At 33.6% G+C, this 26,213-nt stretch overlaps 2 protein-coding genes across 6 annotated transcripts in view; one reads left to right on the top strand and one right to left on the bottom strand.

Moving 5' to 3' along the window:
• LOC111053130 (transcription factor 12) overlaps window positions 1-26,213 on the top strand; it is a 167,702-nt gene that overhangs the window by 35,734 nt on the left and 105,755 nt on the right. For 2 of the 5 annotated variants that reach the window (XM_039441349.1, XM_039441348.1), the window contains exon 1: window positions 9,757-10,404. The exons of 1 other annotated variant lie outside the window; for it this stretch is intronic. In XM_039441349.1, the coding sequence (XP_039297283.1) occupies window positions 10,003-10,404 (402 nt within the window). In that variant the 5' untranslated portion in view covers window positions 9,757-10,002. Of the gene's footprint in view, window positions 1-9,755; window positions 10,405-26,213 lie in introns of those variants that run through there. 2 more of the 5 variants (XM_039441347.1, XM_039441351.1) reach the window with 2 other exon arrangements.
• LOC120354344 (probable serine/threonine-protein kinase DDB_G0276461) lies at window positions 4,946-6,609 on the bottom strand. Its single transcript, XM_039441353.1, has 2 exons — window positions 6,554-6,609; window positions 4,946-6,228 (listed from the first exon to the last, which is right to left on the bottom strand). Exons 1-2 carry the CDS (start codon window positions 6,596-6,598, stop codon window positions 4,984-4,986), a joined length of 1,290 nt encoding a protein of 429 aa, XP_039297287.1. The 5' UTR covers window positions 6,599-6,609; the 3' UTR covers window positions 4,946-4,983.

Raw genomic sequence — 26,213 nt, 5'->3', positions numbered from 1 at the left:
GTCGTCATCGCTGCCAATGTAAATGCCGTCTTGTAGTTGTAGAAGTTGCAGCTCCGTTCGATGAATCTGATCAAATACTGCACACTCCGATGAGGAAGGGAAAGGACATGAGTCAATTTTTAAAGGAGTACTCAGAAGGTTCCTCATAACAAATAAAGGATTTGACCTAGGAATACTGAATGTTATTGGAACTGTGGACTCGTAAAATACTACATTGTGAATTTCTTTAAATAGAGCTCCGTGAAAAAGAGAAATTTCTTGAGACAATACCGTACAACATATTTCTACAAATGCTAAGGAACAAAGTATTATGGTATTCATTTTAAAAATATTATATCAGTTAGTACTCTATATTAATCTATCAATGAACAGTTCGTATAAGATATCAATTTTATAAACAATAATTACTAGTAAAATCCCCAAAAACCCTACAAATAGATTATGTAAATGGTCAAATTAATAGCTATTTCTTATATTCCAATCGTAATCACTTACTGGAATTGATTATTTCATTAACATCAATACAGATAATATTGTTATTAAAATATACGTTTTCACATAAATAATCTTATAAATAAATAAATTATTATATCAAGAATCATCCGTTTCTGAAAAAGAGAAACATTTTATTACATACGAGTCAAGAAAATAATATTCAAGCATAAATCGTATTTGATGATTTTCAAATAGCATTCATTCATAAACAAAAACGTGAGAACAATTCACATCTTTTAATAATGAATCATCGTTAGAATGTCTAGTAAAATTGTCTATCAGAGCTCAATTATATTTCATTGTTTCATCGAAGTAGAAATCCAATTAATTAATTGATTGATTGAAAACTGCATACTATTGTGATTTGAGAATCATCTCGATATCTAGTCGTGAGAAAATGGATTTGATCGCTTCACAAGTCAATACTGATCTCGCAAACAAAATTCTCTAAAAATTCAGTTGTAAGCATGATATTGTTTTTCAATGATTTGGAAAATAAATAAATTACATGAATGTTTCATCTCGATTTCTTCTCATCAATTGTCTTTTAAATTAATGAAAGGCAAAGATTTAGGATGAGCGAGGTATAATTGCTAGCATAAAGAAAAGTGCTGGAATAAAGAATACAGTTAGACAATAGAACAATAAACACTTAATTGATGGGATCTCGTATGAAATATTTTTTCAATTTATCTACATGAAAAGCTACATTTTTATAAGTACCTCGTAGCGGAAAAAATATCTCATAGACTTCATCTGTTACTTTCTTTACTACTTCATATGGGCCTGAATATTTTTTGACTAATTTCCTAGACTGTCCTTGTCTTACATCAGGATCGTGGACCATAACTAAATCTCCTGGTTCAAAAATGCAATCTGTTCTATTCCTATCGTAATAGTATTTCTGTTTTTCTTGTGCATCTGATAAGATTGATGGTATCTGTTCTCGCACTTCTTTAAGATTTGCTAATCTCGCGTCTAAATGATAAGTGACGTCGTCATTTTCGGGAAAGATTTTCAAATCTAAAGGAGTAGTGGCTTCAAAACCGTGCAATAAGAAAAAAGGTGTATATTTCAAAGAGCATTGTTTCGAAGTATTGTATGCGAATAAAACTTTCGGCAGCATTTGTACCCACAATTTCCTATTATCGGCTACGTAAGCTGTTAGCATCTCTTGAATTGTCCGGTTGGCTCTTTCGGCCAGACCTTGACTTTGGTGGTGACTTGATGATCCTAATATGTGTTTGATTCCAAGCTCAACCATAAGGTCATCGACTTTTTTATTTACAAAATGTGTACCTCTATCGGATCGAATTTCTTTTGGAACGCCAAATCGGTATATTAATTTCCATAAGCATTTAGTGGTATTATTTGCGTCGGCGTGTTTACAAGGTTCAGCTAAAATATATCGGGTCGTTAAGTCAACAATCGTTAGAATGTATGAATAGCCCATTGAGCTCTCTAACGGACCGATGTAGTCCATCATGATACTTGAGAAAGGCTTACTATCACACTTGATGGGTGATAAGAAACCTTGAGGCTTCGTAGTAGGGGTTTTTCTCTCTTGGCAATTTTTACATGATCTTACATAATTCGCAATGTTTTCATACATATTTTCCCAATAATATTTCGATGATATTTTCTCATGGGTTTTATAAATGCCGGTATGTCCACCTGTTAAGGAATCATCATGGAATGTTTCAAGGATTTTATTGATAAGAGATCGGGGTACGAGAAGTTTCAATTGATTGGTATGCCCATCAAATTTCTTCAGATAGACAATGTCTTTTTCGATCGTGTATTTTCTCGCCTTTCTAATCGTAGCTGTATCACTATGATTAGGGTTTCGTATTGCATCATATATTTTTCTTATACTCTCATCATTTTTCTGTAAAGTCTTTATGTCTATTTCTTCTATTTCGAATATATTGTAGTTTTCGTCCTTTGTGAGATCAGTTATATCCTTCTCTAGTGGATATCTACTCAGGGCATCAGGTACGTGCATTTGGGCTCCTGGTTTATATTTCAAATCGAACGTGAACTCCGTTAATTTCATAAGTAACTTACTGACTCGAATACTGGGGTTTTTCCAAGTTTTATAGTATTGCAAACTAGCATGATCTGTGTAGATTGTAAACAATCGGCCAATTAAGTATTGTCTGAAATAATTTACACAATACACTATTGATAGAAGTTCAATCTCTCCTACTGCCCAATTTTCTTCATGTTTTGTCAGTTTTCTGGAAACAAAAGCTACTGGATGTAATTTTCCATTGTCATCAGGCTGCGAGATAATGCCCCCTATTCCAACTCGAGAAGCATCTGTGTGTACCACTACCTCCTTATCATTATTAAAATGATGAAGTACGGGTTGTGATAAAAGTTTGCTTTTTATTTCCGAGAATGCGTTCTGCTGATCTTCTTCCCAAGTGATTGGTTTATTCTCGTTATTTTTAGATATCAGATTTGTTAAGGGTCTTGCAATTATAGCGTAGTTTTGAATGAATTTTCGGTAAAATCCACTAAGACCAAGAAATGCTCTGACATCTTTGACAGTTTTGGGTATAGGGTATTTTTCGATAGCTTCCAAGGTTTCGGAAGCGGGTTGTATCCCTTCCTTTGAGACAGTGTGTCCAAGTACTTTAATTTTTCGGTAGAAGAAGTGACATTTAGATGTATTCAATTTTAGTCCTACGTCTTGCAATCTTTTCAAGGTTTTCTCGAGCTGTTGATATTGCTTATCAAATGATTCTCCATAGCTAATGATATCGTCCAAGTAAATCAAAACTCCTCTATACAAATAATCATTGAATACTTGGTTGATTGCTCGTTGGAAAGCATTTGGAGATGTTCTAAGACCAAAAGGTAGTCTTTTGAACGTGTACAGCCCTTTATGAGTTGCAAATGCTACATATTTTCGACAATCTTCGTGTAATGGCTGTTGGAAAAATGCTTGTCTGATATCTAGGGTGGAAAAGTAATCCGAATTGTCAAGAGAATCAAAAATTGTTTGAAGAAGGGGAAGGGGATATCTATCCGGTAATATTTTCTCGTTCAACATTTTATAGTCTACAACCAATCTGAATCCACCGTCTTTTTTAGTAACTAAAAATGCGGGAGAAGCATAATGACTCTGGGTTTCACAAACTATTCCTGCTTTTATCAATAACTCTACTTGTCTGTCTATTTCTGTTCTTTGAGCGATAGGTAATCTGTACGGTGACTTAGCAATGGGTGTGTAATCTGTAAGTTTGAACTTGTATTCGGGTAATTTCGCTTCCTCGAAATCAATTTCGTTTGTTGAAAATAGGTGTTTGTATTTATTGATGAGTCTTTTCGCTTTGGAATTTTGCTCTGGTGTAAGATCTTTATTAATATCTATTTCACAACCCCCTCCATCGAATAGTACAGAGTCTACTAATGAAACAGATTCGTCGTAATTACAAACTTCTCCTTCAATTTCACCAATAATAGTTTCATGCAACAATCTTATATCTTGCCTTCCTAGATTCAAAATTCTAATTTCACTCATGTTTGTTTCAAAATCATCCTCATTCCAAAGCACATGCAATTTTTTATTATGTAATAACGATTCATTTGGAGTAAAATGGGATACTTTGAGCAATTTTTGTGTTAGATTGACTTTGACATTCACGTCTTTTTGAGCGGGGATTATTGTTTCAAGAGCACATTTGACGAAATTTACGGGATTGGGTATGCAGACTTCTTTTGTAATATTTGTTTCAGAATCGTTGTGTAATCTATTTAATGTACAAATCCACTCTTTATCCATGTCTAATTCGACTATTTTACCATTATCGTTCATTGAAATGATGTTATTCTCATAATCTAATTTCATTTTATATTTTGAGAAGAAGGAATTTCCAACAATAATATCGGCCTGTAAGTCTTCAGAAATTACTAAATTTACTTCGAATTTCCTGTCATGTATTTGAATTTCACTCGAGATCATTCCTGTGATCGGCATTAATGAACCATTAGCTACCGATAAAGCAATACTACTATTTTTCAAATGTTTTAGATCATCGCTACTTAAAAGATTTTTTTGAACTATGTTTACGTTCGTACCGGTGTCAATGGTAATTGATACATCTTTTCCTTTGAATTTTCCATTAATAGTAAGTACTGGGACTTGAATTCTTCTCTCTTTAGTCAATGATCCATTCATTCCAAGTTCGTGCTGAGCATGCATTTCGGAAGACAATAGCTGTTTGAAGTTGGTTTCACTTTCTATTTCGTTAGAGCAATTAATTTCACTTTCATTTGAGTATAACTGATTATTATTGGCATTGAGAAAAAACTGCCTGACAAATTCTATCGCTTTGGATTGTTCATCTTTCATTGATACAGAAGATATTATATTACATGTGATTTCTTCTTTATCAATTGAATTTGGAGAATAATTATCAAATGGAAATTCAGCGCTTTGTTTTTCAAATCCGGATCCCAAGTTCATATCCGATTCGTCTAGGCTCGGGATCCTGTATTCGAGTTTTTTGATAAGAAAAAACAATCGTCTTTCCAGTGATTATTCCTCTTACAGTATGTACAGAATCTAGTCCTATTAGGGTTGATTGGTGTCCTGTAATTGACTGATGTTGATTGTGTGTAATTATTGTTTGTATAAGGTTGTCTTTGGAAATTGTTCTGATTTGTTTCGTGTGGGAAGACGTTTCCGCTCCTATTTCCAAACTGTCTATTAGGATTAGGATTATGTGATTGTGTGTTTCTGTCGCGATCATTGTAATTATTATTGTTTGAATAAGGTTGTCTTTGGAAGTTGTTCTGATTTGTTTCGTGTGGGGAAAAGTTTCCGCTCCTATTTCCAAACTGTCTATTAGGATTGGGATTTTGTGATTGACCTACATTTCTACTCAAATTTTTCACCACAATACTCAGATCGTTCAATTTCTTCTCTAAAGTATCTACTACATTTATTTTTTGGACAGGCTGTTCGATTGAAGCATTATGCATTCCTAACTTTTTGTCTAGAAGGAAGCGAGATCTTTCATATTTGGCGAGATTTTTCTCTAAATCTTCAACTGATGCATTGTCCATGAAAGCAACATGTTGCAATGCTCCTACGTCTAAGCCTCTCAAAACATATCCTACTATTCTTTTCTCTGACATTTGAGGCTCAAGAATGTGACAAAGTTTTATTATATCTGCTGTGTATTCTGTGTATGTTTCTGTTGGTAATTTGTTTCTGTTTTCGAGTTTTTGTCTGGTTGTCTCTTCATGAACAGGGTCTACAAGTTTACTTTTTAAGTGGCCTACTGCATCAAGAAATGTCGCGTTTTCATTTTTATCCGAAAATATGTCGAAAATTGCCAATGCTGTTTTCTTGAGGTAGAGGGGTAAATACAAGATTTTATCATCCTCATCCCACTTATTTATTTTTGCTGCCCTATTGAAGGTTTTCAACCACTCGTTGAAGTCTTCACTCTTTGTACCCCCATAGCTTTCGGGTTTCGCAAAGGGTCTTTTATCATTCCCTGCCATATTATTTTCTGGAATTGGGATTTTTGCTAAGTTATCGGGAGCTACTGTGTCGTAGATGGGTTCTTGATTTCTGCCTAGCTTGCCTACTATTCGCTCGTAATCGGCTAGCATAGGGAAGATAATACGATCGCGTTGAGACAGGGACCCTAACTTAAGTAATCGACTTAGAGCATCTCTAGCTCCTGAATCGTGGTCCACATAAATACAAACTTTTTTTGCCAAGTCAACAGCGAATCTCAAGTATTCAATACTAACAGATTGAGGGATGTGAATACCTAACTGTTTGCCTAGCTCTAATAATTCTGATTTATCCAGAGATTTTACTTTTAAATCAATAGGTAAACGTAATAATGAAACCTCGAATTCACTAGGTGATTGTTCAGAGTCACTAGAACTAGAGCTACTCATCTCAATATAACAATAATAACAATTATCATATTTACCCTGTAAGTTGAGAGAATAGAGGACATAATTATACGAGATCAAACACAGAATATAATAATTATGATAATGACCTGAAATGAAAATGTCAATAGATAATTTGAAGGCTAATCTTGTCAATTAATAAACTCTTTCTCATGAGAACGACGCCCAACACCATGTAATGGTATTGATTACATTGATGGTTGAACTAATTTGATTTATGATGTAATTTAAAATTTGTAACAAAATAATTAATATGGATTGTATTCAACAAGAATTACAGGTCCTAACTCTCTAGGAGTTGGATACAGAAATTAATAAAAGATAATGCTGTTATATTATAATTGATAAATAAGATGTACTGATCAAATAAATGAGGGGTTAAATATCGCTTGGCTAACGAGAGGTTAAATTTGGATCTTACTCTTTATCTCATGAGAAAGGTTTTAATTGTAAAATAATTAAATGTAGAATGAATAATATAATTTTTATTGATAATTTAAAAAGAATTATTTTCAAAAGATAAAATATGATTTCAAATAATATTGACAAGATATACCCTCAGATAAAAATAATATAATTAATTTGGCACTCACTCTACCCAAATGGGAGACCCTCTCAGTAGGGAGAAGTCGGGCTGGTTGATCTGCTGTAGATGTTTCCAGGTCCCGTCCTTACCACCGACTGACTAGAGCCTCTCATTTTTCCATAATTTTACTTGTCATGAATTTTCACCGTCGTCAGCAATTTATCTATTCATTGTGAAAATTCATGGCTGGCTCTCCTGAATTCAACTCCTACTTCACTTTTCAAAACTTCGATACGCTGCAAGATTATGGAAACTTTGTGATGAGAAGAGTTATGAAAATTCTCAATAAAGATGAAGTGATACAGGTGGACATAGCTTTTCATGTCTATGGTCTAAAATGAAACAAAGGTAGTGAACATATTAGAAGCAGCAGAGTAAAAGAATCACTCCAATAATATGCTCTCCAAACCATCGAGACTTGATTTCTAAATCTGTGGCAGAGATTTATTAATGTGACATGTAAGAATCTATAAAGAAATAATCCATCCGTTAGCTACGTGCAGGAATACATACATTCATTCATTCATTTGTGAATAAAATTACAAATCATATAAATATGTTTGGGAAAGAATACCAAAACTATTCGAATCCCAAATTTTGATACTGAATAACTTATTCCATTTCAAAACAGTCTGAACGGGAATACCATAATGGATGAATATTAATCAAAAGTTAGTGAAATATCATTATAATAATACTGTTAGAAATAATGTGGATGAATATTTAAATTTTCATTTCATTTTGATTTAACACATATCTATTGTTATATTGGATATAATTTCTCAAAAGTTCACGACAAACTGAAGATTCACGAAAGATTAACATTTTCATACTAAACAAAATCATTATGATAACGAATAAATGATGAATTCCATTTCCACCATGAAGAACTAAGAAATTCCACAAATATTTCTTGGAAATTAACTGACCACTATATCAAGTAAGCGTGGCCAGTGTGCAATTAATAATATAAGTTAGCCTGCAGCGCATCACAATAAATTAATTTGAGATAAAAACAATAGAACATAAACATATATAAATATTATCTTTATTCTATCCTAATATATTTCTTGAAACCCAAGTTTCGTTTATTTCAAACTGTCATTTCTTAGTTTCCTTGCAGAATGAGATGAAGATTGTAATTTTGACCATAATTAGTATATTATGATGAGAATTATCAATTATTAAGGCTTGAGAGTTGAAAAATCGTGTTCAGCGACCGAAAATACATAAGATAGCGTTCCTGAAATACATAATTTGAATGCATAGACTAGTAGGAGCGATGCAATAGACAGGCCATTACGCGCATTAATCATGCGGGAGGACCGCGCCGCAGCGCAACAGTGCTACTTATCCCCCTCCCACCGCCGCATCTATGATCGTAACCCCCAAACTATATATATCATTGGATTCAGCAAGAAACGGCCTACAACGTTTATTGGGAGCCTTTTCCTCTAAGTCGGCTAATTACTTGAATATTCGAGAAATAACAAAAAGTCCATAATAAAAAAATACATTTTTCGAGATATTTTAATTTTTTACGGAAAAACTTTGCGGTTTATCGCAAAAATGTATAGGACCACATTGAAAGCCAGTTATGTGTACATAGTATTGAGAAAAAATTAAAAGCTGTACTATGAATAGTAACTGCAGGACAGGCGATTTTATAAACGCGCGTTTTTTACAATTTACCCCCCTCCCCACAATGCTGTCGACCACCCTGGGACGTGACGACATCGAGTTTCATATACACTAAAGACCCCCTAACAATAATCCGAAATCAAATTCTCTGCCTCTCTCATGTATGCTCAATGTAAGCCAGCGCCTGGATTAATATGACCTGGACTATATGACACTATATTGTGTCACCTACACTTATTTTCCATTATTGTTCCTCCACTTCTTTCCACCTCATTGGCCCAACTGTACACATTCCTGCTCTTCTTATTTTCTGTGGAGTCTCTTGTTATTTGGTTTTGGGATGTTTCTTGTATTTTCTTCTTTTTTTCTTGCTAGAATTTCGTAGAACCCACGCTCCTAGGAACTGTTTGATAAGAAAGAAAGAGAGCAGATAAATATTATATAAAAGACTTCAAAAGTCAAGGAATATTGAATAAAAACTGACAGATTAGTTTAAAAAATATTGTTTGAATTCTTAATAGTATGTTTCAGAAAATATTGTGATGTTTCCAATAGCCTAATTTATTGTTATGGGATTCGATTAGCCTACTTTTCACCTCACATATTTTATTATTAAAGTTATTCTTTAGTTAATTTGACACTTTTGGTCACCTATAGTTAATCAAATCCCCCTACCAAACGTTTTTCAATTTATTTGACTGTTGTAGACAATAGTTGTTATGTGCTGCAGTTAAGGCAGTTGTAAATATCCATATTAAATTGACGTCTGGGAATTGTCAAAACTATTTTATTATTTTTAACTAACAGTAGTATGGCTACTGAATGAGGTCGGTTTAGGTCTTTAATAGGTAGTGTTGTTAACACTTGAACTTGGATTTAGTCGAAATGTTTAGATGCGTGAAGTGGGCAAATCAACAAGTAGTAGTAGTAGCGGGTGACGTCCTGTTCCTGTATTTGCTCTAGTAGACTCTGGATGGTGTATGTGTGTGAGTTGCCCCTTCCACGGTTGCTAACAGCCACCCCACTTCTGTGCACCCCTCCACAGCAGCAGCAGCAGCAGAAGGCGAAGGACCATTCTATTAGAACAGGAAGCGTGGTTCAGTCGTTCACTTCGTAACAGTGTTGCGATCATGTTGCTCTGTATTTAGTTGTGTTTTAGGCTGTAGAAGTGGTGTTTTGGTGTGTAGTGTCATGTCTGTGACTGGTGTGCTGTGCTGCAGTGACAGTTTCATGCTGAAGTGAAGTGTTTGATCTAGTCCTTAATTTTTAGTCGTAATTTTGGAAAAGAAAAGTGATTTTTTGACGGTTGTGTGTGTGTTTGTGGGCACACAATGGCCGATCATGAGGACATTCCTTTCTCCGCTGCCACTTATGATTCAATCACACCGACCCTCACGAACATTCGAAACCTCGATCCCAACCAACATGTACTCGCTAACCAATCTCGCATAGTGTCACCTTACACCTATAACCTTACAGCTCCAATCAAGCCTCCCAACGACAATAACAATCGGCAAGTTGTCGTGGACCCCATCAACTACCAGCAGTTTCAAGACTGTAAGCCGCATGACAACAACAATGTGTTGAATGCTAATCGCAAGCATCGCTTGGTTGCCGTTTATGTAGAGGATGAATGCAACCTGGTCAATCCTGACTATTGTCAACTTCGCCCACAAAACAACGGAAATGTCGTTTACAGTGACAATCCTTCCGTTCAACCTCCTCCTGATCAGGTCAGTTTATTGATAGCTCTCAAAAGTGATATTTGAATTATTTTTATGTGAAGTTCTTATCAGAGACGAATAATGCAATGTCAATAACGGTATAGTTTCTCTATGATCTTATCTTCTAGTAAATTTCTCTGTGAGGAGCTAAGGATACAATTAGACTTCTTTTGAATAATAGATAAATTCTATTTCTAATCAATTAAATTACATGATGACTTTGATGCTTACGTGCTATCTCTATTATCTTATTTCACAGCTTTCATTAATTCATTCAGTTTAGGCTGATTACATTTTCTCAGTCTATCTCATTTTCAATCATTGTACACTTTTTATGCATACAGTTCTAATTTTGTCATCATTAATGAGTAGGCTACTGCTTTCCATAAATATAAAATAAATATTATTTGTATTTCACATCTTTAGGATCTCATCAATAATTTCAAATTTCAAAATTAAATGCTACTTATAGTTTCATTTTTTCGAGAAGAAAAATCGAAATTTTGTCAGAACTGGATTTTGGGCGAAGGTAACTCATTTTTTACTATTGACTAAATTCACCTCAATTTCAAATATTGTTCCAAATTCTCCCTTATTTAGACTGTCGACCAAATTATGAATATAAAGACGTTTTGGACAAATCTCTATGTTTCTTTCCTAAATATTGTAGTTTTTGTCATACTAAATTATCGTATTTTTGCTTATTAAATCACCTGTTCTCATAATTTACATCTCGTAAGTGATGCGTTTAACACTAACTTGAGGAAATAAGCCATCGGAAGGTTCAGTGATCATAATAAAATAAACATTTAAGTAATGCAATATAGTCTTCCGAAAGTGGAGAAGAAACTTGATTCCCGTTCAACATTTGAATTCAATTAAGCTTTATTCAAAAATTGAGTTTTTTCAATGAGTACGGTAATTTACCAACATTTATCATTATAAGTACGGGAATCAGAAGGGCTGCGTGAGCATATACGACAACGAATGCTCCCAATTCTAGCGAAAATATGGTTAGGAACATTAGCCTATAAAAACAAAAGATAATGATTGATCGGATGTCACATACTATGATGTTTTATCATAACAATCTAGATCAAGTTATGTGAGTTGGAAAAGTTTGACAAATGAATTCTTAAAACTTTTCAAAATGCTTTCAACACATAAGATGATACATCCAATATTGCATGAATATACAGGGTGTTTCCGAACCCAGGGGGTTGCCGACTTGCCGGGTTGATTTTAGGGCATTGTTCCTGGGTACGAAACATATAAAATCATCTGCCCGAAAGTTCTTACTCACACAGCCGCAATTTTGTTTTTTTCTACATAATGGTTGAACATAGGGAAGTGAAACTTTGCACAATCATTTATGACAACTAGGTAGAGCTAAAAAATACGACAATTTTTCAAATTCATAAAACAAAATGGCGATCGTTTAAAATGTTGTTTCTTGAATAACCAAAAAACCGTTGATTTTACAAAAAAATACAAGAATAACGTTTTTTAGTAAATTTAATTGCAAATCGATTGACACCACATTTTCCAAGCAAGATAACGAATATTGAGTGAGATATGGAAGCTCTAGTGATAGGTGACCTCTGAAGGTTTGTTGCAGTGCACAACTAGGCATGCTGCTAAAGTACGCAGCAAAATTTGCATTATTACTCAATAATGTAGCAGTCTCCATTTTCTTCAAATGTTATCAGTAAGCGATTTTAGACTATAAACAATAAGAAAACTTTACTCTAAAGGTAGGTCACCAATCACTAAAGATGCCATAAAAATAATTCCCTGATTACGACAACTTTTAAATTATTGGAAGCTGTTCATCCTGAAATATGCATTGGCCTGACAGTTGAAATCTGTTGGAGAATTATTGTAATGTTTCAGGTTAAAAAGTTTGTATTCCTAAATTTTACTTTCATTATTTATTTTTTTCTCTATATTATGTACCGTTATTAGTATTTCTTTATTGAAGTGTTCTTTTGCTATTAAGCTTTTACGCATATCTCAGGTGCGGAACTAATGAAAACAAGTTATGTTATCACACTATATCATTACTGATGTGAATTGATTATTATTGGCTTATTGATGTGAAAACTACGCCTGCCTTGAGACCAAGAAGAAAATATTTTTAAATACTCTTCAAGATTTTTCTCTTTCATCTTTCCACCGTTTAAACCACTATCATTCATTTTTATTATCACAATTTGAAGATTATTTAATGTAGTTTTAATAAACATTTTGCTAAAACATTTAGTGAAAGAATGAATCTTTAACTTGAAAGGGCAAAACTAATGACAGCCTCTGGTTATTTTGCATGTGGTTGGCGTCAAAACGATGTTCAACTTTCCTATCTTTGTATTCCGAAAAAATAACGTTAATTGGGTTAAAATTGTAAAAAACATAATCTCCCGATTTTGACAATATTATTAGTAGATACTAAACTCGACTGATAAGGTAGACCAGATGAATATTGACAAAGGCGCAAATTTAATCGATGCAGGCGGCGATTTGCGCTTGGGTTTATACTTATTGCACAGATTATTATGAGTCTATGAACAATATTGTTCTATTGTCTGTGCTACTATTGAATTAATCTTGTCTTTTTTAAGGATATGGATATTGCGTATAAGCTCTGACTAAAGCTCTGATCCTTTCCATTGTTCTTTATCAAATGTTTTCTTCGTTTCTCGTTTTATTTTTACAGTAAATTTCATATTCCACGTTAATCTATTTCCTGTATTTTTATAATTATATAAAAGACATCAATAGGGCTATTTAAAAAATATACTTTTAATAAAGAACGGTTTTATCTTTAAATCAATTAAAGAGAACAATTAACTGAGTGATTGTGCGAATTGAATTACCATTTTTGAAAATTACCATTGCCCCATGAAGTTTTATATTGATGCTCTTCAATTTTTTGTTTATTTAATAGATAAACTATTTATTTGCCCACAAAGTTTCGATGGGAAGCATGCTATGGTCTTCGATCTTCTATTGTCTGTTCAGTGGATATATTATTTTTACAATCTAATGAAATGAATTTTGAAATGATGAAATAGGCAGAGTTATGGTACTTATAGCAGAGCAGTGGATGTTAGTATTCGCGATCAGGTATTAATAATTAATAACGGAGTGAAGACAATGGCTGCAGTTTGCCCCATGTCTTCACCTTGCCTAATCCTCCTTTGTCTCTACCCCCACCCCCAACCCCTCAATCTAGATCGATTTCTCTCAAGTGAATACATCATCCCCCCACCCCCATCATGTCTCATTATTCAGTAATGATTTTCTATTCTCTCAAAGATCTGTCAATATTTTGCAACAAAAACTGAAAATAGGCCCGTTTGCTCGTACTTCTATTATTTCAATTCAGCCTAAACCACCATTAAATGAAGTCATCTTATTGTCATTCAATTCGTTTTGTGTCATTTGTTCGGCCATTTTACGCCGTTCTAATCCAATAGACGTGTAACTTGGTGATTAAACTGTGATCTAACTGTCTAAAAACAGCATTAGGTGCATCCATTCATCTAAGACGCCCCACCCCACCTTCTCTCATTATTCAATAATAATAATAATAATATAACAATAACTCCATTCTCTGCCTTAATTTTGCACCAACAACTGAAACACTCCTCTTGAATTCGTTCAGTATTGCTAACAAGGTTACAATTGCCCTTTTGCACGTATATCACTTGTTAATTTGTTATTTCACGATTGTTTAATTGTATTGGATTTTCAAGCATCTACCCAAGTCGTTAGTTAGTCTTTTACTTGATACAGTGTTGTATAATGTTAATTTAAGTGATGAATTTGTGACTTCTTCAAAACTGCTGCTCAAAAATATGAAGAGAGCAGCAATTTTTTTGTCATGGCGACAGCAATTTGTTGAGGAAGAGAGAATAAATGTAATCAATCGGTAATGTAAGAGAGAAGTTACTCATTTACAAGCTTACCAATAAGAAAGCATTTTTTTGTTCCTATTCAACCTATAATCTATAGTATCCATATTTAAGGATGAAAATTCCATTAAACCCCCGATATGAAAAAAATGGTTGATGTGAAGTTTTTAGAAAAACATTCTCAATATAAATTATAATTGCTATCCAGATTTTTTTTCAGCGATTAATAATGCTTGTGATGGCTAAATTCTAGTTTTTGGATGTTTAGGTGGGAACATTTTCTACAATATTATACACCACTGGATCAAGGGCTGGTCCCTAGGTTGCGCTGGTATCTTATATAAATTGAGATACATGCCCCTGCTACTCATATTATTCGCTGGTGGTTCGGAACCCATAAAGCTATTGCCATCTCTTATCATTGTTATCCTTACCATTGTTTAACATCACCCACGCACGAGTCGGGAGCTTATCTGGGAATCACCACCAGCAAAAAAAGGAAGTAGGACTTTTGTGCAATGTTCGAATTCAGTTAGAATTACATCATATTATATTGCTGGAGTCTAATCATCTGATCCCATCCTGCAGATTCTTTTACCCGCATCTAGACAGTAGCCGGTGTAGGTTCCCTTTGTGAAGAACGCATGTATTGAGTGTCGTGCTCCTTCTTATCTTCCTAGTGGGTACTGGTGTGCCTTTGTTTATTTTTCAATGGTAACGGCTCAAATCCATCGATAACAAGCAGTCTATTATGCGTGCTTTGCAAAAAACAGTGTCATACTCGATTCTTTTATAATCTGTTCAATTATTCATGATTAAAAAAATAGTCTACATAAAATAACATCTACGGTAATCTGTATAAAAACAAAATCTGTATGTACACAAGATCAACATCTTATCCTTGGTGATAAGAATAAATATGTACAAATATTTTTATTGTGGGATTTTATAATTTGATGGATAATAGATGTACATATTTCCCATATTAGGTATGAATATGAGAAATATGTTGAGAGAACAAAGATATGATCATTGTATCATTCAATGGACATCAAAAACTTGCCTGTTATGGCATGTAGTCAAACGGTTTGTTTGGCTACAGCCCTCCGATTCGTTTCAATGCATCTATCTATTAGGTTAATTTATTTATTGGTGGGTTTATACAATAGTGGTGGACGGAGTGGAGATTGAGGACATGGGATACGTTACAGTCGTGACTGGGCTTCGTGACTGGACTAACCGACAGAGCGACAGAGACGCAGACCAACAATCCGCGAAACTCTGTATAACTTGCTAAACTATGATGCTCTATTCTCTGCTTCGCCTAGTTTGATTTAATGCATTGCATCTCTGATTGTAGCTGGTATAAGAAGCGACATGAGTAAGTTTGTCCAAACATTCGTTGAGTGATACATGCCGAACAGTCAGTATTGGTGAAGGGGATCATGATTTGTGTTAAGGTACCTCAGCACCCATTTTGCTGCAAATCTACTCCAGTCGTTTGAGTTCATTTTAATTGAGGTAGACTGGAGTTATAGTAGATACAACGATTAATTCCAGCTTGAATATCTTATTCAGCATTTGAACATCGATTTTCAAATATGTCATTGATAATTGATAACACAAAATCACATGATTTGAACGAGGGCTCTACTTCCAGATAAATGCCAACAAGGCAAATTTTTTCCCGAGAAAAATTCCGCTGTGTATTCGTTACACAGTAGACAAAAAAACAGTAAACATTCTGAAATGTCATGTGGCAAATTTTGTTACGTGGAGGATTTAGAGGTTCAACTGTATTTTAATCGAGAATTTTGAATTGAGATTACGGACTGTTAATTATTACTTCTGAAAATCTTGAATAAAAATTTAACTCTGACTCTAAGATGCATTTATTCAACATGTTAGAAAGCTAACTGCGAAATTTGGTGCTACAATCCATCACTATGTTGGAGCTCAAGCGGCGCAAACACACCAATAGATTGTATGCATGATATTGGGAATTTTGTTAGTGCAGGTGGATGAAGCCTGACCTATTAGTAGGTGACCTGATGTGTAGGTTCCCTGGAGGAGATGGCCTTTTGATTTAAGTGTTAGCACCTGCTTTTAATGGTCCCTTTCATCCAGCCAGTCCATTCTCTTCATTCACCATTTATTATTTATTATTAAATTCTAATCCTCATCAAAGCCCCATATCTGACACGACCAATGTTCCATATTATCTCGTTTCATAATCTTATCAAATTTGTATTTCATCGTTTTCGATTATGTTCTATGTTTGCATTTGACCGATCGGAATTATTAATGAATAAATATAATATTGAATAAAGCTACTGGAAATTTTCAACACGCATTTAATAAAAAATATATTTCAAGCTTTCAGTTTACTAGCGATTGATAACGGTGTAGCACTAGCAATCGATACTCTTTATTAAATGAGCTGTGGTAATTTCAAGTTGTTGTATTCAAAGTTGGACTTCACCTTCACTACGACTCATAAAGATAAATATCAATTTACTGAGAAGACAATACTATTCTGAGAAGACCCATAGAAAACACATCAGGGGTTGTAGGCAACATTTAGAAAATTAACAGTGCGAACAATAAATTGAGCCAATTCAGCTGAAAGCAAAAAGCAACTACTCGCTACTGATGAAGTTTCAATGGTGATTGCTCGATCATTGGGAGTGCCGTCATCTTATATGCACTATTTCCAAATGTTGTCAACGGAAACTCAACTGCATTTGAATCATCGTCACTTAGTTCATTCGATAATTTTTAGAATATTTCAAGAGATAACAGTATATAACTTCAATTATATAAAAAGTGTACATGTTCCATGGAAGGCCTTTTTTAAAATCTTGACGACTCTAACGAAATAACGAATATTTTAACAATATTAGTGAAGTGATATAATCTATAGTCTGTGCAGACCTTGAATTGTAGCATTGTGCTCTTATGGAGTATAGTGCTTCCAGATTTCACAGAATGCTAAGTGATCAGTTTGAGTTCTTCAATACAATATTCTTCGGATATTATGCCATCAGCCCGTGTTATTTGTATGACTAATCACTCCCATAGGTATTGAATGGTTTATAATGCAGAAAAATTCTTTCAAATCTACAAGCAAAAGTTCCATAAATCTTTCAATTTTTATCCGATAGGACAACTTTTATGTTTTTACAGAAAGTGGAAATATTTTATTAGGGTGAGATAGGGCCAAGCCACATGAGGCGTTTTTCAGTTGATTATATATTATTTATTTGGCTAATTTTTCAATGAAATAATCAATTCCAATTAGCATGGATTAGAAATGAACTGAATAATCAACAATTAGTTACTGAAAACTGAAAACTCATGTAAACGCTCTCACACTTTCCTAATAATTTCAAGCAGGCGGTTTCTAACACAGTCACATCTAATTTCACTCATCGAGAAACAAAATTGAATAGAAACTTATTTCAAATATTAAATAAAATGATAACATTGTAGGACCACTATTCATGGCACATGAATTTGGATTTCAGTTTTAGATTTTGTCAATTTAGATTCCAGTTCAAGATGCATAGCACAACCTGTTGAATAGATTTAAATTAATTTACACCAAATTTCACCGGACCGGAAGTTGAAAGGGACTTGAAATACTAAATGGATGAACTTGAAACTAGTCGGTTCACTTTCAGCCAAAAATATTCACGGCACAACCTTCCACATTTTCAGTTTTCAGTAACTAATTGTTGATTATTCAGTTCATTTCTAATCCATGCTAATTGGAATTGATTATTTCATTGAAAAATTAGCCAAATAAATAATATATAATCAACTGAAAAACGCCTCATGTGGCTTGGCCCTATCTCACCCTAATAAAATATTTCCACTTTCTGTAAAAACATAAAAGTTGTCCTATCGGATAAAAATTGAAAGATGAGGATGGCAGTTGTTTTACCTGACGACAGTTAACGTTTCACGGCTCTCGCACTGGCCCTGCTTATGATGGCATCCCATGTTGAGTGCTAGTGATGATTATTATGATAGCGAGCAGTATGCAAATCAGGGCAATAGCAGCATCCACCCTAAGCCCCCTAATTGCCTGTCCATTGTGTAACTGCATACCGTAATACTGATATACTGAATTGGGCTTCACCTAGCTCAGTCTGCCTGCACTCTACAGCTATAGGCTCCCATTGTTCATGTATTATCCTCAATTAGGCAATTGATATTCGTGAAAAAGTTTCAGCAGAAGAGATTGCTTGTCACTCAAGTGGTGGTAGGTTTCAGTTTTGAAGTGAATTTCGGTGACCATTGAGTAATATTTGATGAAATTCATGAATATTTTTACTAGATAACATTCTACAAAAATCTTATTATTTAGTGAATTTCATGCAATCAATATGAAATTGTCATACAAAACATGAATGCTTTTTAGATGATTGAATGAAAGGAAGCATTTAAAGTTCGAGAGCTAGGGAATTGCTCAGCTACATAAAACTATTTATGAAGTTTGTAGAGTGAATATTGATGTGGAACTTTTCCATGATTGAAGATACTTAAATTTTGTTAATATTCCACTTTATTTCAATAAAAAATATTACTTTACAGGAGTATGCTTCTGTGTGTGAAAGCATGCTCCTGTAAAATAATAATTTTTATTGAAATAAAGTGGAATATTGTCAAAATCTTGAATATTTTTCAATAATAGAATATTGGGTCAGCCGTCAGCTGATCTAAGGAATATAAGTTTAAGACAGTGTCTTTCATTGAACTTGAAGATGTTAGTAGTGATTTGAATATGATTACTTCAACTCAGAAATCTGAGGCTTTAGTACTGAAGTTATAGGCAAGGACTGTCGACTGACTGATCACAGAATATGATTTAATCGAGGTGATCAGTTAATCATTTAATGTGACGGTTAATCGAGGTTCTACTGTAATAATTGCAAAAAGCATAACATGAAATCTACAGTCTGATTAAAATAAACGGACCGTTTCATAAATTTTCGCATTAGAACAGCATATTTTATGGGTTTGAGAATTATAAAATGTTTCGTCAAAGGGTTCTCAATATTCAGCTAATTACAATCAGACCATAATCTTATAACTTAGACTAATCTTATATAAGGACTAAAAGTGTCAGGTATATAATTCTACATACTGGTTTGTAGTTCAACTACTTATTTTTAGTAGTTTGAGATTACCAACATCTATCGCCAGTTCACTCTACTGATAGGCTTTGCGATCAACTAATTCTAATCAGACCACTAGAACTGATCGCTGATCGGGTCAGCTCTCAGCTGATCATTGTCAACGAAAGTTTGTTTTGTTGGACGAAATCAACAGGTAGGCTTGTGACCACTAGTCTACTATTATACTAGAGTTCTTCTACAGCACTACCTTGTGCTGTGGTTTGGTTCATCCGTTCGAACTGGCTACGTCGCTTCCAGTGGTGGCATGGCAACATGGCTAACAGCTGGCCCAAGTGCCACCTGCTCCCCCTCTTCGCCTCCTCCCACCCTTAAGTTAGCATCTGCCTTTCCTGTTTCTTCTTCAGCAGGCTACTGTCCTCACTCCTCTACAGTCTACACCAGCAAGCAACAATGTTTTCTACTACGGTCGAAATGAGAAACGACACGAATTTGTATTGGCTGCAATGTGAAATCTTGGGATTCGAGTCGATTCTTATAGCCCTTCAAATATAGTACGGTCGAAAAAGAATTGACATTGGTTTGTATAGGCAGTAATGTTACAATCTTTTGATTTGTGTAGATTCTTGCAATTCATTGAGTTTCTACGTTTATAAGTTTACTACTGCCACTGCGTTTGCTGAAAGCCTGAACATTGTACTTTGGTAGTAGAGACAACGATGATTGAGGAAAACCGATAAATTTACCGACTTTTACCAAATGAGTTATAAGCGAATTAAAAAATATATAAAACGGATAAAATATTGAAAACAATAAAATGAGATTTGGAGGTTGGATTACGACTACTGTATACTAAATTTTATTTGTTCATTTGAGGAAAAATCAGCTATCGATAAATTGTGGGAACTTACTAAGATAAATTTAATGAATATAAGAACACTAAAAAATAAGTAGCGTTAAAATGAGAAGTTTTGGAAAAGATTAAGAAAAAAGAATGCCCCCAGAAAACGGGGAGTCCGGGGGCGCTACCCCCCCCGAAAAGTGTTTGAAGAAATAACAGATTCAATCACAGATAAGACAGAGTGATTCTGTTTATATGTTTTGTGTATAATCCTTTTATATGATTCAATATAGATATATGTATCTAACTTCTCACTTGTCAATGAGTAGATTGAAAAACTGTGAATGGTTTTTTGAGTTTTTTGAGATCACTATTATTGCTATTGCATTATTATAATTTCTCAAAAGGTAGCTGCTGATGAGTGTCTGTGTTTGTTTAAGACCATTGAAATGGCATAATTGACTAGATATATTAGCTCTTCATAGTCTATTCAGTAAAATGTTCATTTCCAAGTAGTGGTAAGGTAAACACACCACGACTATTATCACTTCTCCATCTATCTTTTCATATAAAATTTACAGTATTCCAATAGGAAATTTATATTCATCTTTTTTATATATAATTTCAGTCCTTTGAATATTCCTTGAAGATTATCTGCGTTCTTTCTATAAGAACGTTATCTTCACTCTTTCCATAAGGATTTTATCCATTCCCGTTACATCTACAGAAACTCATTGTTCCATTTATTTAGTTGATAGTAGTTGTATATTTTTAACATATCTATACTGTATTATATGGCTTATAATGGCTAATAATGAAGGTTAAAAACGGTAAAATCAAACATTTTTCTAAATACATCCTTCAGTGCGTCAGGAACGGTCGAGACGCGGGCTATGGAGGATTCAAGTAGATACATTCATATTGTAAATATTCCTAGCCTCAATTACTGGTGAAAATAATTGATAGATTGACTTGTAGATGGTTATATTGTCGAGATTGGTGTACAGAAACAAGGAGACCTGTATAGCACACACGGCCAATGATTCTTTACTCAGCCGCATTCAACATGTTTAATGTGTGCTATTTTAAAAAAACTGTTTTGCTTACAGCTTTTTGACTTCATAACTTTCCAACGATTAATAAAAAATCCGTGCTGATTATGAGGATTAAAATGTATTTGATTTTATGTATAATTTTACTATTTTATGCAATCCCTTACGATTATTGCAGCAGTTTTCGCGTTGAGTTTAAAATCTTCAATTTTGCAATATTTGACAAGTTCACAGAGGTATTTGAAAGAAATGTTTGAACACAATTTTCGACTTTGTTTGAACTAGTTATGGATGGTAAAAAAATTGTCTGCTCTTTCATTACTTTTACACTCACCCGCCTCCCATTCCATAGGGAGCTAGCAACAAATAAGTTGTAATATTATGCAATATGAACGCTTTCAAACACTGAAAATATATAAAGTATCTCAGTTTGCTCAAACCAACTGTGAAACTACATTTTTTAGTTGAAATGAATTTTTTTGATGAATGATATTTTGAAAATTGACACTTGTTATTTAGTATGATAATTGTGTGACTGCTTGTCGAATTGACGAACCCCTTCAGTTTGAATAATGTTAGTGTCTGCTGGAGAAAACGGGACTAAGTTGGTTTTATGACTACCAAATCGAAGTATCTCTCATTCAGAGTTACTTGTTAAGTTATAACTCAACACAAGAATGATATTACGACCGTTAGGTCTGTCTCGGTCCATATCATATTGTATTTATTCAACTTAACCCTTTTTGCTATAATCTGGAATGCTATTCCAAGAAATACTTTGGATAAAATCTACCTTCACAGACTAAATAAACAATAATGAAAGTTTTCAAACTTCTATTGTGTATGATTGTTTGCATTAGATAGCCTATGTATTTGTGTATGAAAGATAAAGTCAATCTAGGCTTCGCCAGTTGCCACGTTACGGGCGTTACGCCCCTTTGGATATCATGATTATCAAAATGTTATTCAATATCTCATTTTGTCAACTTCTCTTTTATTTTGATTACAATTTACTGAACATCAAAGGCATTTTGATACTACTTGACCAAATAGTTTATTAATTTAAAAAATAAGCTATACATTAATTAGTTATAGATTATATGAATATTATATTAAATATAAATAATATCAAATATGAGTTTATAAATACATTATTCTATAATCTATTATATTAATCTATATTTATTTTTATGGTTTAGTAAATTCATTGTGAAAATATTTCAACAAAACATGTAGTAATGGATAATGATAATGATGGTAATGTAGTAATCATAAACATGTAGTATTTCCATCTAGATCATGGAAATTCTCTACCAGTTCATCAACAATATTGCCTCGTTGTATTTTATAGAAGTAACATTTTGAATTATGTACAATGTCTATAAGTGAGACATTATACTGTTATTGTTGATTATAAATACCTTTTGCTTTCGAAATAACTAACCTCCCGTTATTGCATCTCAAAGATGATTTCATTAATTATAACTTATCAAAATTATGAAGAATTTCTAATTATGAATAATAATGATAATGCATCATATGGGCATCAACCGCAATAAAAACAATCGTAATGATAATGAATGCTAATATCAAAAACGATATTAAACTCTATTTGTAGTTTCTATTTTTGTATGCTAATAAATAATAAGAATGATAATTTAATAGTAATACTAAGAGCTGCCACTGTCGGTACTTACTACTGTACTCGGTACGGTAGGCCTACTACTTTTTCATTATCAACATAATTGGAATATAATTGCATGACTGGTTATGTTTATAGTTGAATTATTTATTTAAAACATTGTGAGAAATATTTAAACATCACACCTAATTGATTAACTATTGCCAACACTATAACTAAAAACTTCCCAAGTGATGTTTTGAATAACTTACAGTAATTCAATTATCAAGCATTGGAAATGCGTGAGAAGCATTAAAAAAATCACATGTCCAGGTTTTGATTCAAGCTCAAATTCGAAGGTCTGTTGTGTATAGACCATTCTCATCTCAGGTAGGAAAAAAACCGGAAGTTTAATGATCCAAGCCAGGTAGAAGCGAGGATCCTTTCTCAAACTATTCCCATGGCATTGACATCCCAGTTATTATTTTTCGATTCTCACCACAAAAATTCAACTCTGGGGATTCACACTGTAGATTTACTTTAACTGTCCACTGTACATTCTGTTACTTATATTCCCACATGATAATTATTTTTTGTGTAATTGATACAGTTCTATGGTTTGTAGTTCTATTCCTATATCCTTTTGTAACCTTATGTTTATGTGTTTGCTGACGATGATGGTTGTATATGTGAAGGACGATGATGATATGTGAATGAACATACAGTGTTGGGTGGGTTCCGAACCACCGGGATGGGATTTTAAGATCATTGGATGTTGGAGCTGGCCTCAAGCAGACTTCTTTCTACGGAAGAACCTAGAGCAAGGCGTTTAATCTAATCTCAGTCCATTTTAAGAAGTATCCTATCTTTAAACAATTATTAAGAACAATCTTAGCCAAGCTGACTAGTTTCCTAGCAACCAATAACATTGGCTAATTGCACAATTCTATTAGCTATAGTTTTCTATTAAATGTTTCCACTAAGTCCATCGTAAAGAACGAGTATTATTCATTGGACATGTAAAAATATTGTATAAGATTACCGTTTAAACATAAAACCTCCATTTCATTTTTATCTTGAAGCAAACAAATTAGATACTGCTGAGAATGTAACGTGGTCACGTGATACAACACACAGCACACGTGTTTTCAGATGATAAAAATGAGAAATATTGGAAGAGACAGAAAGGAGCCAGATGAGAGTATGTAGCAATTCTGTTAATTCGCTTTTTTTCAGCTACCTGTCATAAACAGCTGTTCATTATATGCGTCACTATTCGCACAGGAGTCCTACTTCTAAAAATATCCCAACAATGATGGTCAGCTCAAGCTGGTTGATTATTTAAATATTAAAGAAATATGCTTTCTTGCAGGATTTGCGATTCATCCACTGAAAGTGTCATACAATATAGTATTATAGCATTTTTCATTACAGTATTAAATTTTTCAATGAAAGATTTAAATCAGCTTCTAACATTCTATTCCATTTAACCATGTAATAATCACACATTACTATTGATCATCACACATCTATTGATCATTGATTTCAATTCAATGATCAAGAGATGATCAAGACTAATTCTCAGTCTACTTTATACAAAAAAGTGATTACATGTGACTATATAAATCAACTTGTTAATCCACTGTAGACTTAGTGTTCTCAACAATATATTAATCATCTCTAATAATAATAATAAAAAGGTGCCATTTGCTTAAAAGCCAATGTCACCTACTTATCCAGTAAAATGGAGGCAAAACACACATAATAATAATAATAATAGGAAATATAGTAGGTCGCAGTCTGATAAGTTTGTGTGTGAATCAGGAAATGAAGTTAAGATCATACTTAAGGAATGCTGATTCATTCAGATTTGTTTGTGAAGGTATGTCAGCTAGACTAGTAGTTCTGTGAACAGTAGACCTCACGCAGTATTCTCATCCACAAGATTAGTACCTGATGTCAACTGTTTTAAATGTTAACAAACTCAGTTCACGTTTGAATTTGTATTCCATATGATATAATTCATCCAGTTCCGTGATGATCTTTCTATCTGATGAAAATTAATTTTTTAGAATCAAAAATATTATAATTTTTCCAGCATTATTTAGTTCATTTGTTTATTTTTATTCATCTATTAAATTAGTTTTTTGGAATGTGAGAATATTGATACTGATGGGCACGCATAATAATACCATGACTGCAAAACAAAATATTGAAACCAAAGACCTTAAAGCTGCGATTAGACCAAATTTATTAAAAAAATGTTAATAACTCAATGCTTTTAGATTATATTAGATTCAACATATCTTATCATACACATTATGAACATATTATGTGTTTGTCAACTTCCGTTCAATCTGATAGAATCTATAAGGATTAAGTTATAACCATTTTGTTAATAACTTTGGTGTAAACCCAGCTTAAAGATGCAGACCTTTTTAATGTCTTTGATTGAAACTATAGACCTTATACAAATACAGTAATAGACTGGCTTCTCCACACATCTGTGTAATCACTTGTCAGCTGATTTATGATGAATAATTCTATAGTCTGATTTTTACTCTAATATTGGCGTATGAAGGAGGCTCCTTTTTCCTTTTATATTATCCTTGAAATGCAAAATTTCCAAAAACCTTGTATATACGTCGACGCGCAATTTAAAAAGGAACATACCTGTCAAATTTCATGAAAATCTATTACCGCGTTACGCCGTAAATGCGCAACATAAAAACATATAAACATTTAAACATTAAGAGAAATGCCAAACCGTCTACTTGAATCTTAGACCTCACTTCGTTCGTTCAATTATGATTACACAACCCTTAATTCGAGAAACCAAAGCAGGAGGAAGCTGCTATCTGCCTATATGCTCAAAACCTAAAAGAAGAATAGAGAACAAGAAAGTTACATGGACGGTTTTATGGGCACCTTAATTCAGAGCCAATAAGTGAAGAGCTGTCTTGTATGTGGCTGACAGTGGGAAGTTTGCTCCGAGACTGAGGGACTGTTTGTACAGGCGATTCAAGATCAAGTGATAGCAACACATGCTTATAGGAGGCATATAATGCGAGACAGGACCATGAGTGACAAATGCAGGATGTGTGCCAGTGCAGTACAAAGTATCCAACATATCGTATCCGGCTGCTCAGTGCTAGCCCCAACAGAGTATATGTTGCGCCATAACAATGTGGCAAAAATTGTGCACTTGGAGCTGCAGATCAAGTTTGGGAATATTGCAGAGGTTCCCCC

Source organism: Nilaparvata lugens, chromosome X, assembly GCF_014356525.2.
Source record: "Nilaparvata lugens isolate BPH chromosome X, ASM1435652v1, whole genome shotgun sequence".
Classification (NCBI taxonomy): Eukaryota; Metazoa; Arthropoda; class Insecta; order Hemiptera; family Delphacidae; genus Nilaparvata; species Nilaparvata lugens.
The sequence above is the reverse complement of the archived record's forward strand: the minus strand, read 5'-3'. Positions and strand labels throughout refer to the sequence as shown.